The sequence below is a fragment of the Copadichromis virginalis genome, linkage group LG10, assembly GCF_057382275.1.
Source record: "Copadichromis virginalis isolate Kocher_CV1m ecotype Utaka linkage group LG10, C_Virginalis_male_GT1.1, whole genome shotgun sequence".
Taxonomy (NCBI): Eukaryota; Metazoa; Chordata; class Actinopteri; order Cichliformes; family Cichlidae; genus Copadichromis; species Copadichromis virginalis.
In genome coordinates, this window is record NC_140627.1 from 34,860,144 (window position 1) to 34,875,259 (window position 15,116).

A 15,116-nucleotide genomic window follows, 5' to 3' on the forward strand; every position below is an offset into this window, starting at 1 on the left:
GTACTAAGAGTAGCTGTAGATAATGTTACATCTGTGGGATGATTACTGGTAATTTTTTCTCTAATGATAAAAATGTTATTTGTGAAGAAGTTCATGAAGTCATTACTAGTTAGCGTTAAAGGGATGGTTGGCTCAAAAGAGCTCTGACTGTTTGTCAGCCTGGCTACAGAGCTGAAGAGAAACCTGGGGTTGTTCTTATTTTCTTCAATCAGTGACGAATAGTAAGATGTTCTGGCTTGACTGACGTGAAATCCATGATCCTGATCCTCCACACTGATACTGGCTCACTTCTGCTGGGCTCAGACAAACACGTCTTTGTGGAGGCTGTGACTCTGTTTACCCCAGAAGAGCTCTCCCAACTAAACACATGACTCCAGTGTTGTTGTTCTGAAATCGATCAGCACGCTGGAGCCTGAGCTCGTACGATGGCAGCAAAGATGGATGTCTGTGGTAAACGTAACCACGGGCCTAATGCTTCAGTCTCTGAACGGCCCCCTGCTGAGCAACAGCGCCCCCTGTAGGACAGGACGTCCAGAGAGTCGCAGTTCTACATCATATTAGGAAATCTCTGACTGCACCTATCCGGAAGCTACATCCATAGTTTATGAACGATCATTATGTTTGATCTGTGATGTCATTAGTGGGCGTGTCCTTAGTGTAATATCTGTGTTTTATTAGTGCTGAGAGTCTGCTCTGTGCACCGAGGCAGCAATTTGAAAACCCTGTGGCTGTGCAGCAGGATGCCGGCGCTGCCTCTGAGCCCGCAGCTCGACTTAATGAGTGTTCATCAGATCATGTGTGAGCCGCCTCTCCTGGTAATGACGTTGCAGCGAGCAGCGAGCCTTCTGCAACATGAGGAGCTCCGTCTGACGGCTGCCTGCTGTCAGGCACGCACAGGGGGCTTCACGCGTCCTCAGATCAGCCCGTGGACAGCTTAATGAGTGTGTGGGAAACGCCTCAGCGCTCAAACCACTTAAACGCAAACTGATCTGTGTGCGGCCGCCACTTCCTGTGAATAATTCAGAATAAAAGCCCAGCAGGAGGCGCCGCTGCTGTGGGCGGGTCCAGTCTGAGCGCAGAGCACAGACCCTCACACCGAAACCTCCAAAAAACAAACTGTGTGCTCGATGGAGTCCAAACAAACTCACCGCCGTCAGTCAGATGTTCAAATATGACCTCGCGTGGACCCCGTCGGCCAATCGGCAGCCTGCAGCTGAACAGAGCGGCCAATCATTGCCTTGTGTGGGCAGGCGATGCTCTACAGATACTGAGGAGTGTTACGTAACCCTGAGTGTGTGTGTGTGGTGTTGCTAGGCAACAGAGTCCATAGGTGAAGGAATCAAAACCATCTATCCTCCTACACACACACACACACACACACACACACACACACACACAGTACCTGTGTGAAAGCACTCAGAAAGAAATAATCAGGTTTTCTCTCAAAGCACTCCTACACAGTACAGCAGCGGGATTTAGTGTGTGTGTGTGTGTGTGTGTGTGTGTGTGTGTGTGTGTGTGTGTGGGCAGCAGCCTCTCTCTCCTCAGCTATAATACTTCCTATTAAACAATATAAGCGGAGAGCAGAAACAGACGCCTTCAGTCGGGCTCAGAGACGTCATCCAACAAGTTTCTCAAACTGCGAGGACCCCGTCACAGGAAGGACCTGATTAACTGTGACACGCCGTTTAAGAAACTCCATGTTTGACTTTCCAGAACAGAAATCTGAACGTTCGCTCTGTGAATTCAGGATGAAACGTCTTCTCGCACATCACTGCATAAATCACTAAAACCAGAACAACTGTCCGGATGTAAATCATCAGGTATCAGTTTAAACTGGACCTCTTCTGCTTCTCCTCACTTCCTGTCACATGACCCCTGCCCCTGTGCTGGATTTTCATATTAAACATGAAGCTGGCGATCGTGGCTCAAGAGTTGGGAGTTCGCCTTGTAATCGAAAGGTTGTTGTGTCCTTGGGCGAGACACTTCACCCGTTGCCTACTGGTGGTGGTCAGAGGGCCCGGTGGCGCCAGTGTCCGGCAGCCTCGCCTCTGTCAGTGCGCCCCAGGGTGGCTGTGGCTGCAATGTAGCTGCCATCACCAGTGTGTGAATGGGTGTAAAGCGCTATACAGATACAGGCCATTTACCAGGTTTATATGAATGGTCTTGGTGTATGTGCAGTGATCCCTGTGAGCCCACAGCTCAGGCTGTTCAGGAATATTCAGTATCACAGCTTTATAGAAGCTCCGCCCACCTGCTCAGCCAATCAAAAGTAAGAGGGGAGGAGCTTAAACTCATTGTTTTAGGCTGAGGATGAACTGAGTCTGAGTGTCAGATAAAGAAGGCTTGTTCTGATCTGTGAGTCATGCAGAGCTGCTCTGAGAGTCGCCTGTCAGGACGGGTCGGTTTAAATGTGGCAGAAGAAACCAGCATGGCTGATTCGCCCTTAGCCCCGCCCAACTTGGACGGCACGCTCACTGACACATTACTAACAGCCACAGTCGGTGTTCAGCCTTAATCTTCAGCAGTTTCCTGTATGTATCTGCAGCCTTTCTAACATACAGCAGGGGGCGCCTCCTCTGCCCTGATTGGATGCAGTGTATGAGGAAATAAGCGTCCTGGTCAGCTGATCGGTGAGTTCAGTGAGGTGACAAGTTTGTGGTCTGATTGGATAAAACAGGAAGTTCATTTTGGAGATGCTGGTCAGAGTCACAGCAGAGCAGGAAGCAGGAAGGCTTAAGGGTGGCAGAGGGAGAACCAATGACTGTGACCTCTGACCTCGGCCAGCAGCTGCGTGGCGAGCAGCTGCGTGGTGAGCAGCTGCGTGGCGAGCAGCTGCGTGGCGAGCAGCTGCGTGGCGAGCAGCTGCGTGTGCGCTCTGTGGGGTTGACGTGGTGTAACAGGAAAATAAAATGTCTGCTTTCCTTTCTGTCTTCCAGTTCGGCTGCATGACAGCATCTCGGAGGAGGGGCATCATTACCTCATCTTCGACCTGTGAGTGTCTCCTCACGCTGTTTGTGACACACCTGAGCTCCTCACATCCACACTGAAAACACCACGAAGGCTCCGTGACGCCAGCAGTGGGTGGTGTCACTGTGGCTACAACTGTCCTTTATACCAGTAAACCAGTGATTTTGACCCCACCCACACCACTTTCTAACACCACCACCAATAAAAACCACAGAAATCAGTGAGACAAGCAAACAGAATCCAAATATTCAAACAGAGGTGAAGCACATCTGTGGACCCAGTGTCCTCCACCTACAGCCGCTACATTCAGAGCCCCTCCACCCAGTGTCCCAACATCCAGAGGTCAAAACCGTGCAGTTTCCTGACGGTGTGTGTTGTGTGTCTCATGGTTGTGTAATTTCCTGACGGTGTGTGTTGTGTGCAGAGATGGGCAGTAACGCGTTACGCGTTACTGCCCGTTACTGTAATCCGTTACTGTAATCCGATTACTTTTTTCGAGTAAAGTAAGGGATTACTATTGCAAAAACGGTAATTAGATTACCGTTACTTTCCCGTAGGAACGCTGCGTTACTGCGTTACTAAAACCGTGATTTATTTGCGAGAATGTCTCATGACAGTGACGTAAGCGAGTGCACCGTCAACAGCTGTGTGCAGATCAACAATGGATCACATATCGAGTGCAGAGAGAGTATGAGCGTGCAGCGTTTAAAGCGTGGAAGTACTGACCTTACTTTGAGTTTGATTCCATAAAAAGTGACAAAAACATTAGTGTCCGCTGTGCGTGGGAAGAAAACTTCTTTTTACAGCGAAAAAACCCCTAAACTTCCAACAAGCACCGAGTAGCTACGACGTAATGGGAAACTCACAGAGAAACTCGCGGATTCTTCCACTGACCGCGGCACACCTGCACCAGGGTAAACCTCCGCCTACCCCACTCCTGCTTTACAGGTGAAAATAGAGCAACAGGACCGCTGAGTCTGTGACTTTATTTATTTTCTGCTGTGTTTTACTTGCATCTATTTGAAAGACTGAGTGTAAACACAAAAACTATTTTATTTTATGAGCTGGAATGTGCAGAAAATAGGTTTAAATGTTAAACTAATTTCTTCCAGTCAGAGAATGTTGCATATAATTACATTTTTGCTTGATGCATAAAGTTAAAAGATTAAAACTAATAAAACAAGTTTTAAAAAGAGACTTTTCCATCTGATTACATTTTGTATGATGGATTATGTAGAAAAAGTAGAATTGGGCTGAAAGATCTATCGCTTTATCACCTCTTCAGGTTGTAAATCGTGTTTTTAAAAAGTAACTAAGTAATTAATTACCTTTGAAAATAAGTAATCAGCAAAGTAACGGGATTACTTTTTTGGGGAAGTAATCAGTAATTAGTTACTGATTACTTTTTTCAAGTAACTTGACCAACACTGGTTGTGTGTCTCATGGTTGTGTAGTTTCCTGACATTGTGTGTTTGTGTCTCTCAGGGTTGTGTAATTGCCTGACGTTGTGTGTCTCATGGTTGTGTAGTTTCCTGACGGTGTGTGTTGTGTGTCTCATGGTTGTGTAGTTTCCTGACGGTGTGTGTTTGTGTGTCTCATGGTTGTGTAATTGCCTGACGGTGTGTGTTTGTGTGTCTCATGGTTGTGTAATTGCCTGACGTTGTGTGTTTGTGTGTCTCATGGTTGTGTAGTTTCGTGACATTGTGTATTTGTGTCTCTCATGGTTGTGTAATTTCCTGATGTTTTATGTTGTGTGTCTCATGGTTGTGTAGTTTCCTGACATTGTGTGTGTGTGTGTCTCATGGTTGTGTAGTTTCCTGACTTTGTGTGTTTGTGTGTCTCATGGTTGTGTAGTTTCCTGACGTTGTGTGTTTGTGTGTCTCATGGTTGTGTAATTTCCTGACGGTGTGTGTTTGTGTGTCTCATGGTTGTGTAGTTTCCTGACTTTGTGTGTTTGTGTGTCTCATGGTTGTGTAGTTTCCTGACGTTTTATGTTTGTGTGTCTCATGGTTGTGTAATTTCCTGACGGTGTGTGTTTGTGTGTCTCATGGTTGTGTAGTTTCCTGACGTTGTGTGTTTGTGTGTCTCAGGGTTGTGTAGTTTCCTGACGTTTTATGTTTGTGTGTCTCATGGTTGTGTAATTTCCTGACGGTGTGTGTTTGTGTGTCTCATGGTTGTGTAATTTCCTGACGGTGTGTGTTTGTGTGTCTCATGGTTGTGTAGTTTCCTGACGTTTTATGTTTGTGTGTCTCATGGTTGTGTAGTTTCCTGACGTTGTGTGTTTGTGTGTCTCATGGTTGTGTAGTTTCCTGACGTTTTATGTTTGTGTGTCTCATGGTTGTGTAATTTCCTGACGGTGTGTGTTTGTGTGTCTCATGGTTGTGTAGTTTCCTGACTTTGTGTGTTTGTGTGTCTCATGGTTGTGTATTTTCCTGACGTTTTATGTTTGTGTGTCTCATGGTTGTGTATTTTCCTGACTTTGTGTGTTTGTGTGTCTCATGGTTGTGTATTTTCCTGACGTTTTATGTTTGTGTGTCTCATGGTTGTGTATTTTCCTGATGTTTTATGTTGTGTGTCTCATGGTTGTGTAGTTTCCTGACATTGTGTGTGTGTGTGTCTCATGGTTGTGTAGTTTCCTGACTTTGTGTGTTTGTGTGTCTCATGGTTGTGTAGTTTCCTGACTTTGTGTGTTTGTGTGTCTCATGGTTGTGTAGTTTCCTGACGTTGTGTGTTTGTGTCTCTCAGGGTTGTGTAATTGCCTGACGTTGTGTGTCTCATGGTTGTGTAATTTCCTGATGTTTTATGTTGTGTGTCTCATGGTTGTGTAGTTTCCTGACATTGTGTGTGTGTGTGTCTCATGGTTGTGTAGTTTCCTGACTTTGTGTGTTTGTGTGTCTCATGGTTGTGTAGTTTCCTGACGTTGTGTGTTTGTGTGTCTCATGGTTGTGTATTTTCCTGACTTTGTGTGTTTGTGTGTCTCATGGTTGTGTATTTTCCTGACTTTGTGTGTTTGTGTGTCTCATGGTTGTGTATTTTCCTGACTTTGTGTGTTTGTGTGTCTCATGGTTGTGTAGTTTCCTGACTTTGTGTGTTTGTGTGTCTCATGGTTGTGTAGTTTCCTGACTTTGTGTGTTTGTGTGTCTCATGGTTGTGTAGTTTCCTGACGTTGTGTGTTTGTGTGTCTCATGGTTGTGTATTTTCCTGACTTTGTGTGTTTGTGTGTCTCATGGTTGTGTAGTTTCCTGACGTTGTGTGTTTGTGTGTCTCATGGTTGTGTATTTTCCTGACTTTGTGTGTTTGTGTGTCTCATGGTTGTGTATTTTCCTGACTTTGTGTGTTTGTGTGTCTCATGGTTGTGTATTTTCCTGACTTTGTGTGTTTGTGTGTCTCATGGTTGTGTATTTTCCTGACTTTGTGTGTTTGTGTGTCTCAGGGTTGTGTAGTTTCCTGACTTTGTGTGTTTGTGTGTCTCAGGGTTGTGTAGTTTCCTGACTTTGTGTGTTTGTGTGTCTCATGGTTGTGTATTTTCCTGACTTTGTGTGTTTGTGTGTCTCAGGGTTTGTTTAATTTCCTGACGTTGTGTGTCTGTGTGTGTCAGTGTGACAGGTGGAGAGCTGTTTGAAGACATCGTAGCGAGAGAATACTACAGTGAAGCTGATGCCAGGTAAGAGACGCACTCTTCAGACTTCTTCTGCTTCTGTGCTGAATCTGATGCCGACCTCTGACCTCTGACCTCTGACCTCTTTCTGAACAGTCACTGTATCCAGCAGATTTTGGAGGCGGTGCTACATTGTCATCAGATGGGCGTGGTCCACAGAGACCTAAAGGTACCCGACACGTCAGATGACATAATAATCTCTGACAGCTCCACATGTCCTGAACAGCAGTTCTGTGCAGCGACATGATTGGCCGCTGGGGCCAGTGGGGGAGGGACATCTTTACTGCCACAGTACTGTCTGGGATCCTATTGGCTCTCTGACTGGCTGAGAGACTGGCTGGTTATGAGCAGGTTCTGTTAATAACCTGCTCATAACCAGCAGCAGGAAAATCGATTATTTGAACGAGGTCTGGCTTGTTAAGCCTGAATTATAGCACGTGTGATGATTTAACAGCCGCCCACACAAACACAGTGTTTTCATGACAAACAACACACCAGCGTTACACACAACAGTAATCAGCTGCTCATCAAAACATGAACAGCTGATTACAGCAGACGGGTGAATTGAGCCCAGAGCTGCTGGTCTCTGATTAAAGACGGGAAGAAACCAATGAAACCAAGACTCAAGTACGCGAGTCCGTGCTCGTGTACTCGGCGAGCACGGACTTGCCGAGAACGCGAGCACGGACTCGCGATTTGCACAATTGGAACGCCAGCGTACTTGATGATGTCACAGGTCTGGAGTTTTTACTGCCGTCGCCTCTTAATTTAACTGATATTAATATGTTATGAAGCTTTAATCTTTAATCTCAGCCAAACCGATTTACTCAGGAACAAATAAAACACTGAAATAAACCAAACATTATCATTTCGAAGTGATTTAAGTGACTTATATATCATGTTTAACCTCAGTAGCGAAAGACCGCGGGGGGGTTGAAAACGATGTGCCGGGAGTCCGCTGTTGTCGCCGGCTCTAGTGATCCTCGACCTCGCTGTGTGCTATGGAGCTGGCGGGTGACGGACGTCTCCGAAAACGTCGGAGCACGTTTGGAGATATGCGATATGTTGATAAACAGAGCAGATATTTGAAGCTTACACAGCTACATTCTCACTTGAAAATAACTTAAACGTTTTTTTTGTGACCCAGAAATATTTAAAAGTTTTCAGCCCCGCTCGTCCACCATTGCCGCGATTGGGTTTTGTACCAAGTCTACACAAGTCACCACTGATGCATGTTCGATAAAACAGGCGGAGCGGGAACACATCCGGGATTTTTTGGCGTTCTTGGCTTGATGCGTACTTGAATTGGAACAGTACTATACGCACAAGTACGCGTATTGAGACAGGCTCCAAGTCCTCTAAGAGTCCTGTTAGCATCCTTAGCACCTTTCATGCAAACCATTGCGGTTAGTTAGCGTGTTAGCATGTCTGTTGTGTCTGCAGCCTGAGAACCTCCTCCTGGCCTCCAAGTCCAAAGGAGCGGCGGTGAAACTCGCCGACTTTGGCCTCGCCATCGAGGTGGAAGGAGACCAGCAGGCATGGTTCGGTAAGAGCACCAAGTGATGGTGATGAGGATGATGGTGATGGTGACTTGATGGAAATGATGTGATGATGATGAGGGTGATGATTGTTTTGATAATGATGATGATGGTGATGAAGATGATGTTGATGGTGACCATGCTGATGGTGGTGATGATGATTATGGTAACGATGATGAAGGTGATAATGATGATGATGATTATGGTGATGATGATTATGGTGACGATGATGATAGTGATGGTTGTAGCTCCCGTCAGCCACCACGCGGACAAGTTCTTGTTTACAGATGATTTATTCAATGTTCGGCGACAAGATCACTCAGCGTCGTCATCATCATCATCGTGAGAACTACCCAAACAAAACAATTACAATAAGCAACATGTTTACAATAACTCTTATCACAGTAAATCCAAACAACAAAGGTATAGACACATAAATGCCTTTTTATGGCACTTTCATTGAAACTGAAATTAACAGAGATTATGATGATGATGATGATGGTGATAGTGATAGTGATGGTGATGGTGACTGTGGTGATAGTGGTGATGATGATGGTCTTCATTAATCTAAATTTTTTATTTGTGCCGCTTTGTCACATAAACAAGGGTCTTCCAGAACAGCAACTGTGTGTAAACCTGTGTTTGTTTTCAGGCTTTGCGGGGACTCCAGGTTATCTGTCTCCAGAGGTCCTCAGGAAGGACCCATACGGGAAAGCAGTCGACCTCTGGGCCTGTGGTGAGTCTCTACTTCCTGTTTCTACCGTTTCTTCTTCCTTTATGTTTCCTCCACTCATGTGCAGTTTGTTTATTTTTTACTCGGGGTTCATGTCCAGGGTGTTGTTTTCACGTTTAGTGTTTTACTTTCTTTATTTTCAGTCTCTGAGGACATTTTTGTCTCTTTTATCTTTCACATTCATTCCTTCTTCCACTTTTTTTTTTTTTTAGCTTTTATGGTTTTTCTGTCTGTCTGTGGATTTTTTTTTTATATTTTATTGCATTTTATTTTTGTCAGGTGTATTTATTAAATTTTTTATGGTCTTCTGTCTCAGGTGTGATTCTCTACATCCTATTGGTCGGTTATCCTCCATTCTGGGATGAAGATCAGCATCGTCTGTACCAGCAGATCAAAGCTGGCGCCTATGATGTAGGTCACATGACATCACGACTGTTCACCTGTACTTTATTGGCAGTTTAACCATTGTGGGCGGGGCTTTAACACCTTTGTTATTACAGTTGTTCTAATTTAAACTGGTCCTCTCCTTGCCTCCTCTCCCTGTGTCCTTGCTTCCTAGTTTCCTTCCCCGGAGTGGGACACGGTGACTCCTGAAGCCAAAGATCTCATCAATAAGATGCTGACCATCAACCCGGCCAAACGCATCACAGCTGCCGAGGCGCTCAAACACCCCTGGATCTCTGTGAGACCCTCTCACCTTTGACCTTTGACCTTGTTCTCTGTCCTGCTCTGCTCCTCATGATGATGATGATGTTCTTCTTCCTCCCAGCACCGATCCACAGTGGCGTCCTGCATGCACAGACAGGAAACGGTTGAGTGTCTGAAGAAGTTCAACGCCAGGAGGAAACTGAAGGTGGACTTTCAAAATAAAACCATGAAGTTTTAGTGTTTTTAGTGACCACGGAGGAAAAAAGTTTCCAAAGCTCAGATTTGTGGTCACGGCTGCTTTTGACTCTTTGTTGTTTTAAAGGAAATGTTGAAGTTAATCTGTTTTAACTTCACATAATAATCATTTTTAGAAAATCAGAAATAAATTCTGTCATAATTTTCTGTGCTTTTATTTTTATCCCTTCTTTCCTTCAGGGAGCCATTCTCACCACCATGTTGGCCACCAGGAATTTCTCTGGTAAGACCCCCCCCCAAACCCACCCAGTGTGGTCAAAAGTCATGTACAATTTGAGGCTGTCCCCTATTAACTGTCAGTAAGTCACACAGCTTGTGGCAGCAGCAGGTTTGACCTTTGACCTGCAGGTTTGTGTTCCAGTAGCAGGAGGTTGCACAGAGAAATCCACCAGTCAGCTGCCAGCTTACACACAATAAACACGTTATCACTGAGTGTGTGTGTGTGTGTGTGTGTGTGTGTGTGTGTGTGTGTGCAGCAGCTGTCCCAGACATTCACACACACTGAGCTCTAAAGATAGCGGGGAAACCACCGACACAGCCGCAGCGGCCAAAGCAACACACGCCAGGCTACAAAAAGACGAGACGTGCACAACCGGCTGAAACACCACAAAGACGGTGTCACATGACACGTAGTGTGATGTCATAATGGGTGTGCGACACAGGCGGCTCGGCGAGCATGATGGCCCTGTCAGTGTGTCTGTGTCCACAGTTTTCCCAGGCTATGTTTGCCCCGCCCACTTGCTCCTGTTTCACAAGCGAGGACTCAGAAACAGTTTTAGGTCGACTGTTGAGACGACGGCGCTGCATGAAGAGTCCACAGATATTAAACACAAACGCTGGAATAATTCAACTCGTCTTCATCTGCACAGCATCAGATGAGCTCGATGCAGTTTTACTGTCACAAAAACAGAGGAAACAGTCAGACAACACTCTGAGAGGCAGCTCTCAGGGACAGGGGAAGGAAAAACTCTTAACAGGAAGAAACCTCCAGCAGAACCAGGCTCAGGGAGGGGCGGGGCCATTCTACTTTTAAATACTCTAGGAACAACAAGTAGGCCTGCAGAGCGAGAGCGAAGTGCTCTAATAGGGTGATATGGTACTACAAGGTCATTAAGATAAGATGGGGCCTGATTATTTAAGACCTTGTATGTGAGCAGCAGGATTTTGAATTCTGGATTTAACAGGAAGCTAAAACAGGAGAAATCTGCTCTCTCTTTCTAGTCCCTGTCAGGACTCTTGCTGCAGCATTTTGGATCAGCTGAAGGCTTTTCAGGGAGTTTTTAGGACATCCTGATAATAATGAATTACAGTCGTCCAGCCTGGAAGTAATAAATGCATGAACTAGTTTTCAGTAGGATATTTCTGAGCTTTAGAAAAGTGCTGAGCAACATGCAGACTGATGTTAAATTAGCAGATATTTGAATGGAGTTTGGTCGTTGGTGTAAAGCAGGGGTGCCCAATCCCGGTCCTCGAGAGCTACCGTCCTGCAGCTTTTAGATGCATCCTTGTTCCCACACACCCGAATCAAATGAATGGCTTGTTATCAGGCCTTTGCCAAACATGATGGCATGCTGAAGAGGTGATCAAACCATTTGATTCAGCTGTGTTGGAGTAGGGATGCATCTAAAAGCTGCAGGATAGTAGCTCTCGAGGACCGGGATTGGGCAGCCCTGGTGTAAAGTAAACAGTATATTTGATGTTCTTGTCATGTGAGCAGAACAAACACATGTTGTGATACTGAGCTGGTTGTTCTGAGCTCTCTGATTGGCTGTTTGCTGCTGGACCTGAGCAGAGGACGTGTTTCCAGATGCACGTGTTCAGCGTGGACGCTCAGGAATGCGTGCACACTTTCTGCTCTCCAACTATCTCAAGTTGGTCCTAAATTTGGCCTCGCCGCTCACTGAGCGACCCACATGTCACGCCGGGAACTCCCTGAATCTGCAGCAGGAAGTCTGAGTATTTTTACTCCGACATGTGACCCACTGTCTTCAGTCTGTGCTGCGATCAGACCGCCGGCTGAAGGGCACGTGGGCAGAGGTCCTGGGTACGATGCCGTCTCTCCTGTTTGCTGCTTTTGTTCCTTTCTTCCTGACTCTGCTGCTTCTCTCTCTCTTTGTTCTCATCCCTCGCTCAGGAGGAAAGAGCGGGAGCAACAAGAAGGCCGACGGAGTGAAGGTAACCTCATCATCATCATTATTTTTCAGTGTTATGATGTCTGACATAAGGTCAGTGTCACAGAGCTGAACTCCTACCTGCATGGATCCGTGTCGTGTTCACTCAGTAATAAGATGATAAATGTCTGTGAAGGTTCTCAGTCATCCAGGTCATCGTAGTCAAAGGAGCTTGCAAAGAAAAGCATCTGGACTTCTTTAAGTTGCTTGAAGACGTTTCACCTCTCATCCGAGAAGCTTCTTCGGTTCTAAGGTCAAATGGTGGAGAGTCCCAGATATAAACCTAGTGGGAGTTTCCCCCCACAGAGGGACAAAAGGACCCCCTGATGATCCTCTAATCGCCTGAGGTGTGAAACTGGGTGTGGGTCCCAATCAGCCAGAGTTTTGGGTGTGTTCATTGTGAAACCTGGCCCCACCTTATCATGTGAATTCCTGAGGTCAGATGGCCCAGGATGTGAGTGGGCGTTAAGGCGTCTGGGAAGGATCTCAAAACTGGATTATAGATGGCAGAGAGTTGGTGTTGTAAACCCCGCCTCTGTTCAAAGATGGTCGCTCACAGTGGACATAGATGCTTCTTTCACTCCTCTTTCAAACCGTCTGTCCTCTTAGAGGACAGATGGTTTGATTGGGACCCACACCCAGTTTCAGTACCTGTACGCTGTGTACAGGTACCGAGGAAGATGAGAAGTTGCCCAAATTAACCGAGAATGACCTGTCAGCGAGATAAGATTTAAACCAGTTAAGGGCAGTGCCTCTTATACCCACAGTATGCTCAAGTCTTAGTAGAAGAATGTTATGATCAACCATATCAAAAGCAGAGGAAAGGTCCAATAAAACCAGGACCACAGAGCGTCCAGAGTCAGTGCTTACAAATAGGTCATTGAGAACTCTAAGCAAGGCCGTTTCAGTGCTGTGCCGTGGCTTAAAGGCAGACTGAAATTTCTCTGCAATGTTGTTCGCATCTAAGTACGCCTGAAGCTGAGAGAGAACTAGTCGCTCCAGGATCTTGGACAGAAACGGAAGCTTAGAGATTGGTCGATAGTTCAAAAGATCATAACAATCAAGATTCTTCTTTTTCAGAATAGGCTGGACTACAGCATGCTTAAAGGCCAGTGGGACAGATCCAGAGAGTAGAGAAAAATTCATTAAGAACAGAATGCTCGGTCCAATTACATCAAAGTAGCCCTTAACAATGCGTGATGGGAGAATATCAAACACAGCATTGGTGTTTTTTAGTTGATCAACCAGCTGCTTCAGAGTCGAAAGCGACACGGGCTCAAATTGATGAAAAGTTGAATTACACTCAGAGGAAAAGACAGGATAAGATGTAGACGAAGAGGAAAGCTTAAGGGATGAAACCTTATCTAAAAAAAGAATTTGAAAACGCTCACAAAGAGCTTGTGAATACAGTAAAGGCATATCAGGACCGGGATTAACAACAGAAATAAAAATTTTAAATAGTATACGGGGGTTGTGACCATTAGCCAAAATGACTTTGGAACGAAAAGATGCCTTAGCCATACTAGCAGCAGTTTGAAACTGTGAGCGGCTGGTCCGTAACATATCATAAGAAACCTGAAGTTTATCTTTTTTCCACCTCCTCTCATCACGGCGACAGACACGTCGTAAGGCACGTGTAGTATCGTTTAGCCAGCAATGAGAGTAGGTTCTAGGGTGCTTCATTTTGATGGGAGCAACAAAATCAAGAATAAAAGAACAAACCGATAACAGGATATTAGCACAACCATCAACCGAACAGAGAGAACAGTCGTCAGGTACAGTCAAATCAGAGGTAGATGAAAATAATGATAGCAAAGTATCAGCATAACCATCAGATGAGCGAACTGAGCAGCAGTCAGGAATTATAGGCGCCAAATCTAAAAAAGACACAGCAAACTTTGACAAAGCTTCAGAGCTGAGTACGCGTAGCGGACGAGAAAGAGCTCCAGGCTGCAGTCCAGCGGCAGATAAGCCAATATCAAAGGAAATTAGAAAATGATCTGAAATCCCCGCGTCATTTATATCCTTAATACAGATATCCAGGCCATACGTAAAGACCAAGTCCAAAATATGGCCTTTAGTGTGGGTTGGTTCATTTACCCATTGAAGGAGGTTAAAAGAGTCCATTAAAGCAAGAAAGTCTTTAGCAAGCAGGTCATCCTTACAACAGATGTGTATGTTAAAATCACCAAGAATAAGAACAGAATCATATTTATAAAGAACGGAACCCAAGAAATTGGCAAAGTCCGAAATAAAACACTTGTTATATTTGGGCGGTCGATAGACCAACACACATAAAGTGGTCGTGGAAGCAGTCATCTCCAATAACTGGACTTCAAAACTAGTAAAGTTAGGTGAGGAAAGTTGCCGAACATTATATACGTTTTTAAAAACCAAGGCTAAACCACCTCCCCTACCAGAAAGCCTCGGTGAACTAAAAAAGGCACAGTCCAAAGGAAGAAGTTCAGAGAAAGGAATGAGCTCACCAGGGCGAATCCAGGTTTCTGTAAGGAATAAAACATCAAGGCCACTAGTAGAGAATAAGTCATTTAAAACAAAGGTCTTATTTACCAGCGACCTGACATTAAGCAGTGCCATCCGTGGCCAGGGTACTAAGTCACCTCTAGAAGCACGAGGCAGAGTGCATAGATTGCTTCGACAAACTCCCCGTCTGCGCGATGTTATCCAAATCCGAGTAGGAAAGCGTGTCACAGAGCGGGCAGATGCTTGGTGATCAGCTGGGTAAATCCAGCGACGAGTAAGCAGTTTAGCGTCCGGGCAATCCAGGGAGGAGGGAAAAAATGATGGCGTGTCCAGATTAACATGTACATGGTCCGTAATTCTGGCTCTGAGAAAGGCCCTGAGATGGACGCGACGGCCACTCCGTCTTCCCCGCTTCCTGTAGCGTTTCTTGTGGAGACTAGAAGGCGGCAGGTAGGAGAAGCCGCAGGACGAATCCAGTTGTGGTAAGTTAGCGTTGCCGACACTCCAGCAGGGGTCGGCCCGAAACGAATGAAAAGAACGAAGATTTAAAAATGTTTGCCTGTCATATGCAGTGTTGGGTAAGTTACTTTAAAATAGTAACTTAGTTACATTACTAGTTACTTCTCTCAAAAGTAACTCAGTTACTTCAAGTTACTCGT

The 15,116-nt window shown here is 45.4% G+C and overlaps 1 protein-coding gene across 2 annotated transcripts in view; it reads left to right on the forward strand.

The window, feature by feature from the left end:
- Positions 1-15,116, forward strand: part of camk2a (calcium/calmodulin-dependent protein kinase II alpha) — a 51,505-nt gene that overhangs the window by 22,447 nt on the left and 13,942 nt on the right. For both annotated transcript variants that reach the window (XM_085471194.1, XM_085471195.1), the window contains exons 4-13: positions 2,940-2,994; positions 6,569-6,634; positions 6,725-6,797; positions 8,072-8,174; positions 8,819-8,902; positions 9,216-9,310; positions 9,459-9,581; positions 9,669-9,752; positions 9,983-10,025; positions 11,937-11,977. In XM_085471194.1, the coding sequence (XP_085327320.1) occupies positions 2,940-2,994; positions 6,569-6,634; positions 6,725-6,797; positions 8,072-8,174; positions 8,819-8,902; positions 9,216-9,310; positions 9,459-9,581; positions 9,669-9,752; positions 9,983-10,025; positions 11,937-11,977 (767 nt within the window). The remainder of the gene's footprint in view (positions 1-2,939; positions 2,995-6,568; positions 6,635-6,724; positions 6,798-8,071; positions 8,175-8,818; positions 8,903-9,215; positions 9,311-9,458; positions 9,582-9,668; positions 9,753-9,982; positions 10,026-11,936; positions 11,978-15,116) is intronic.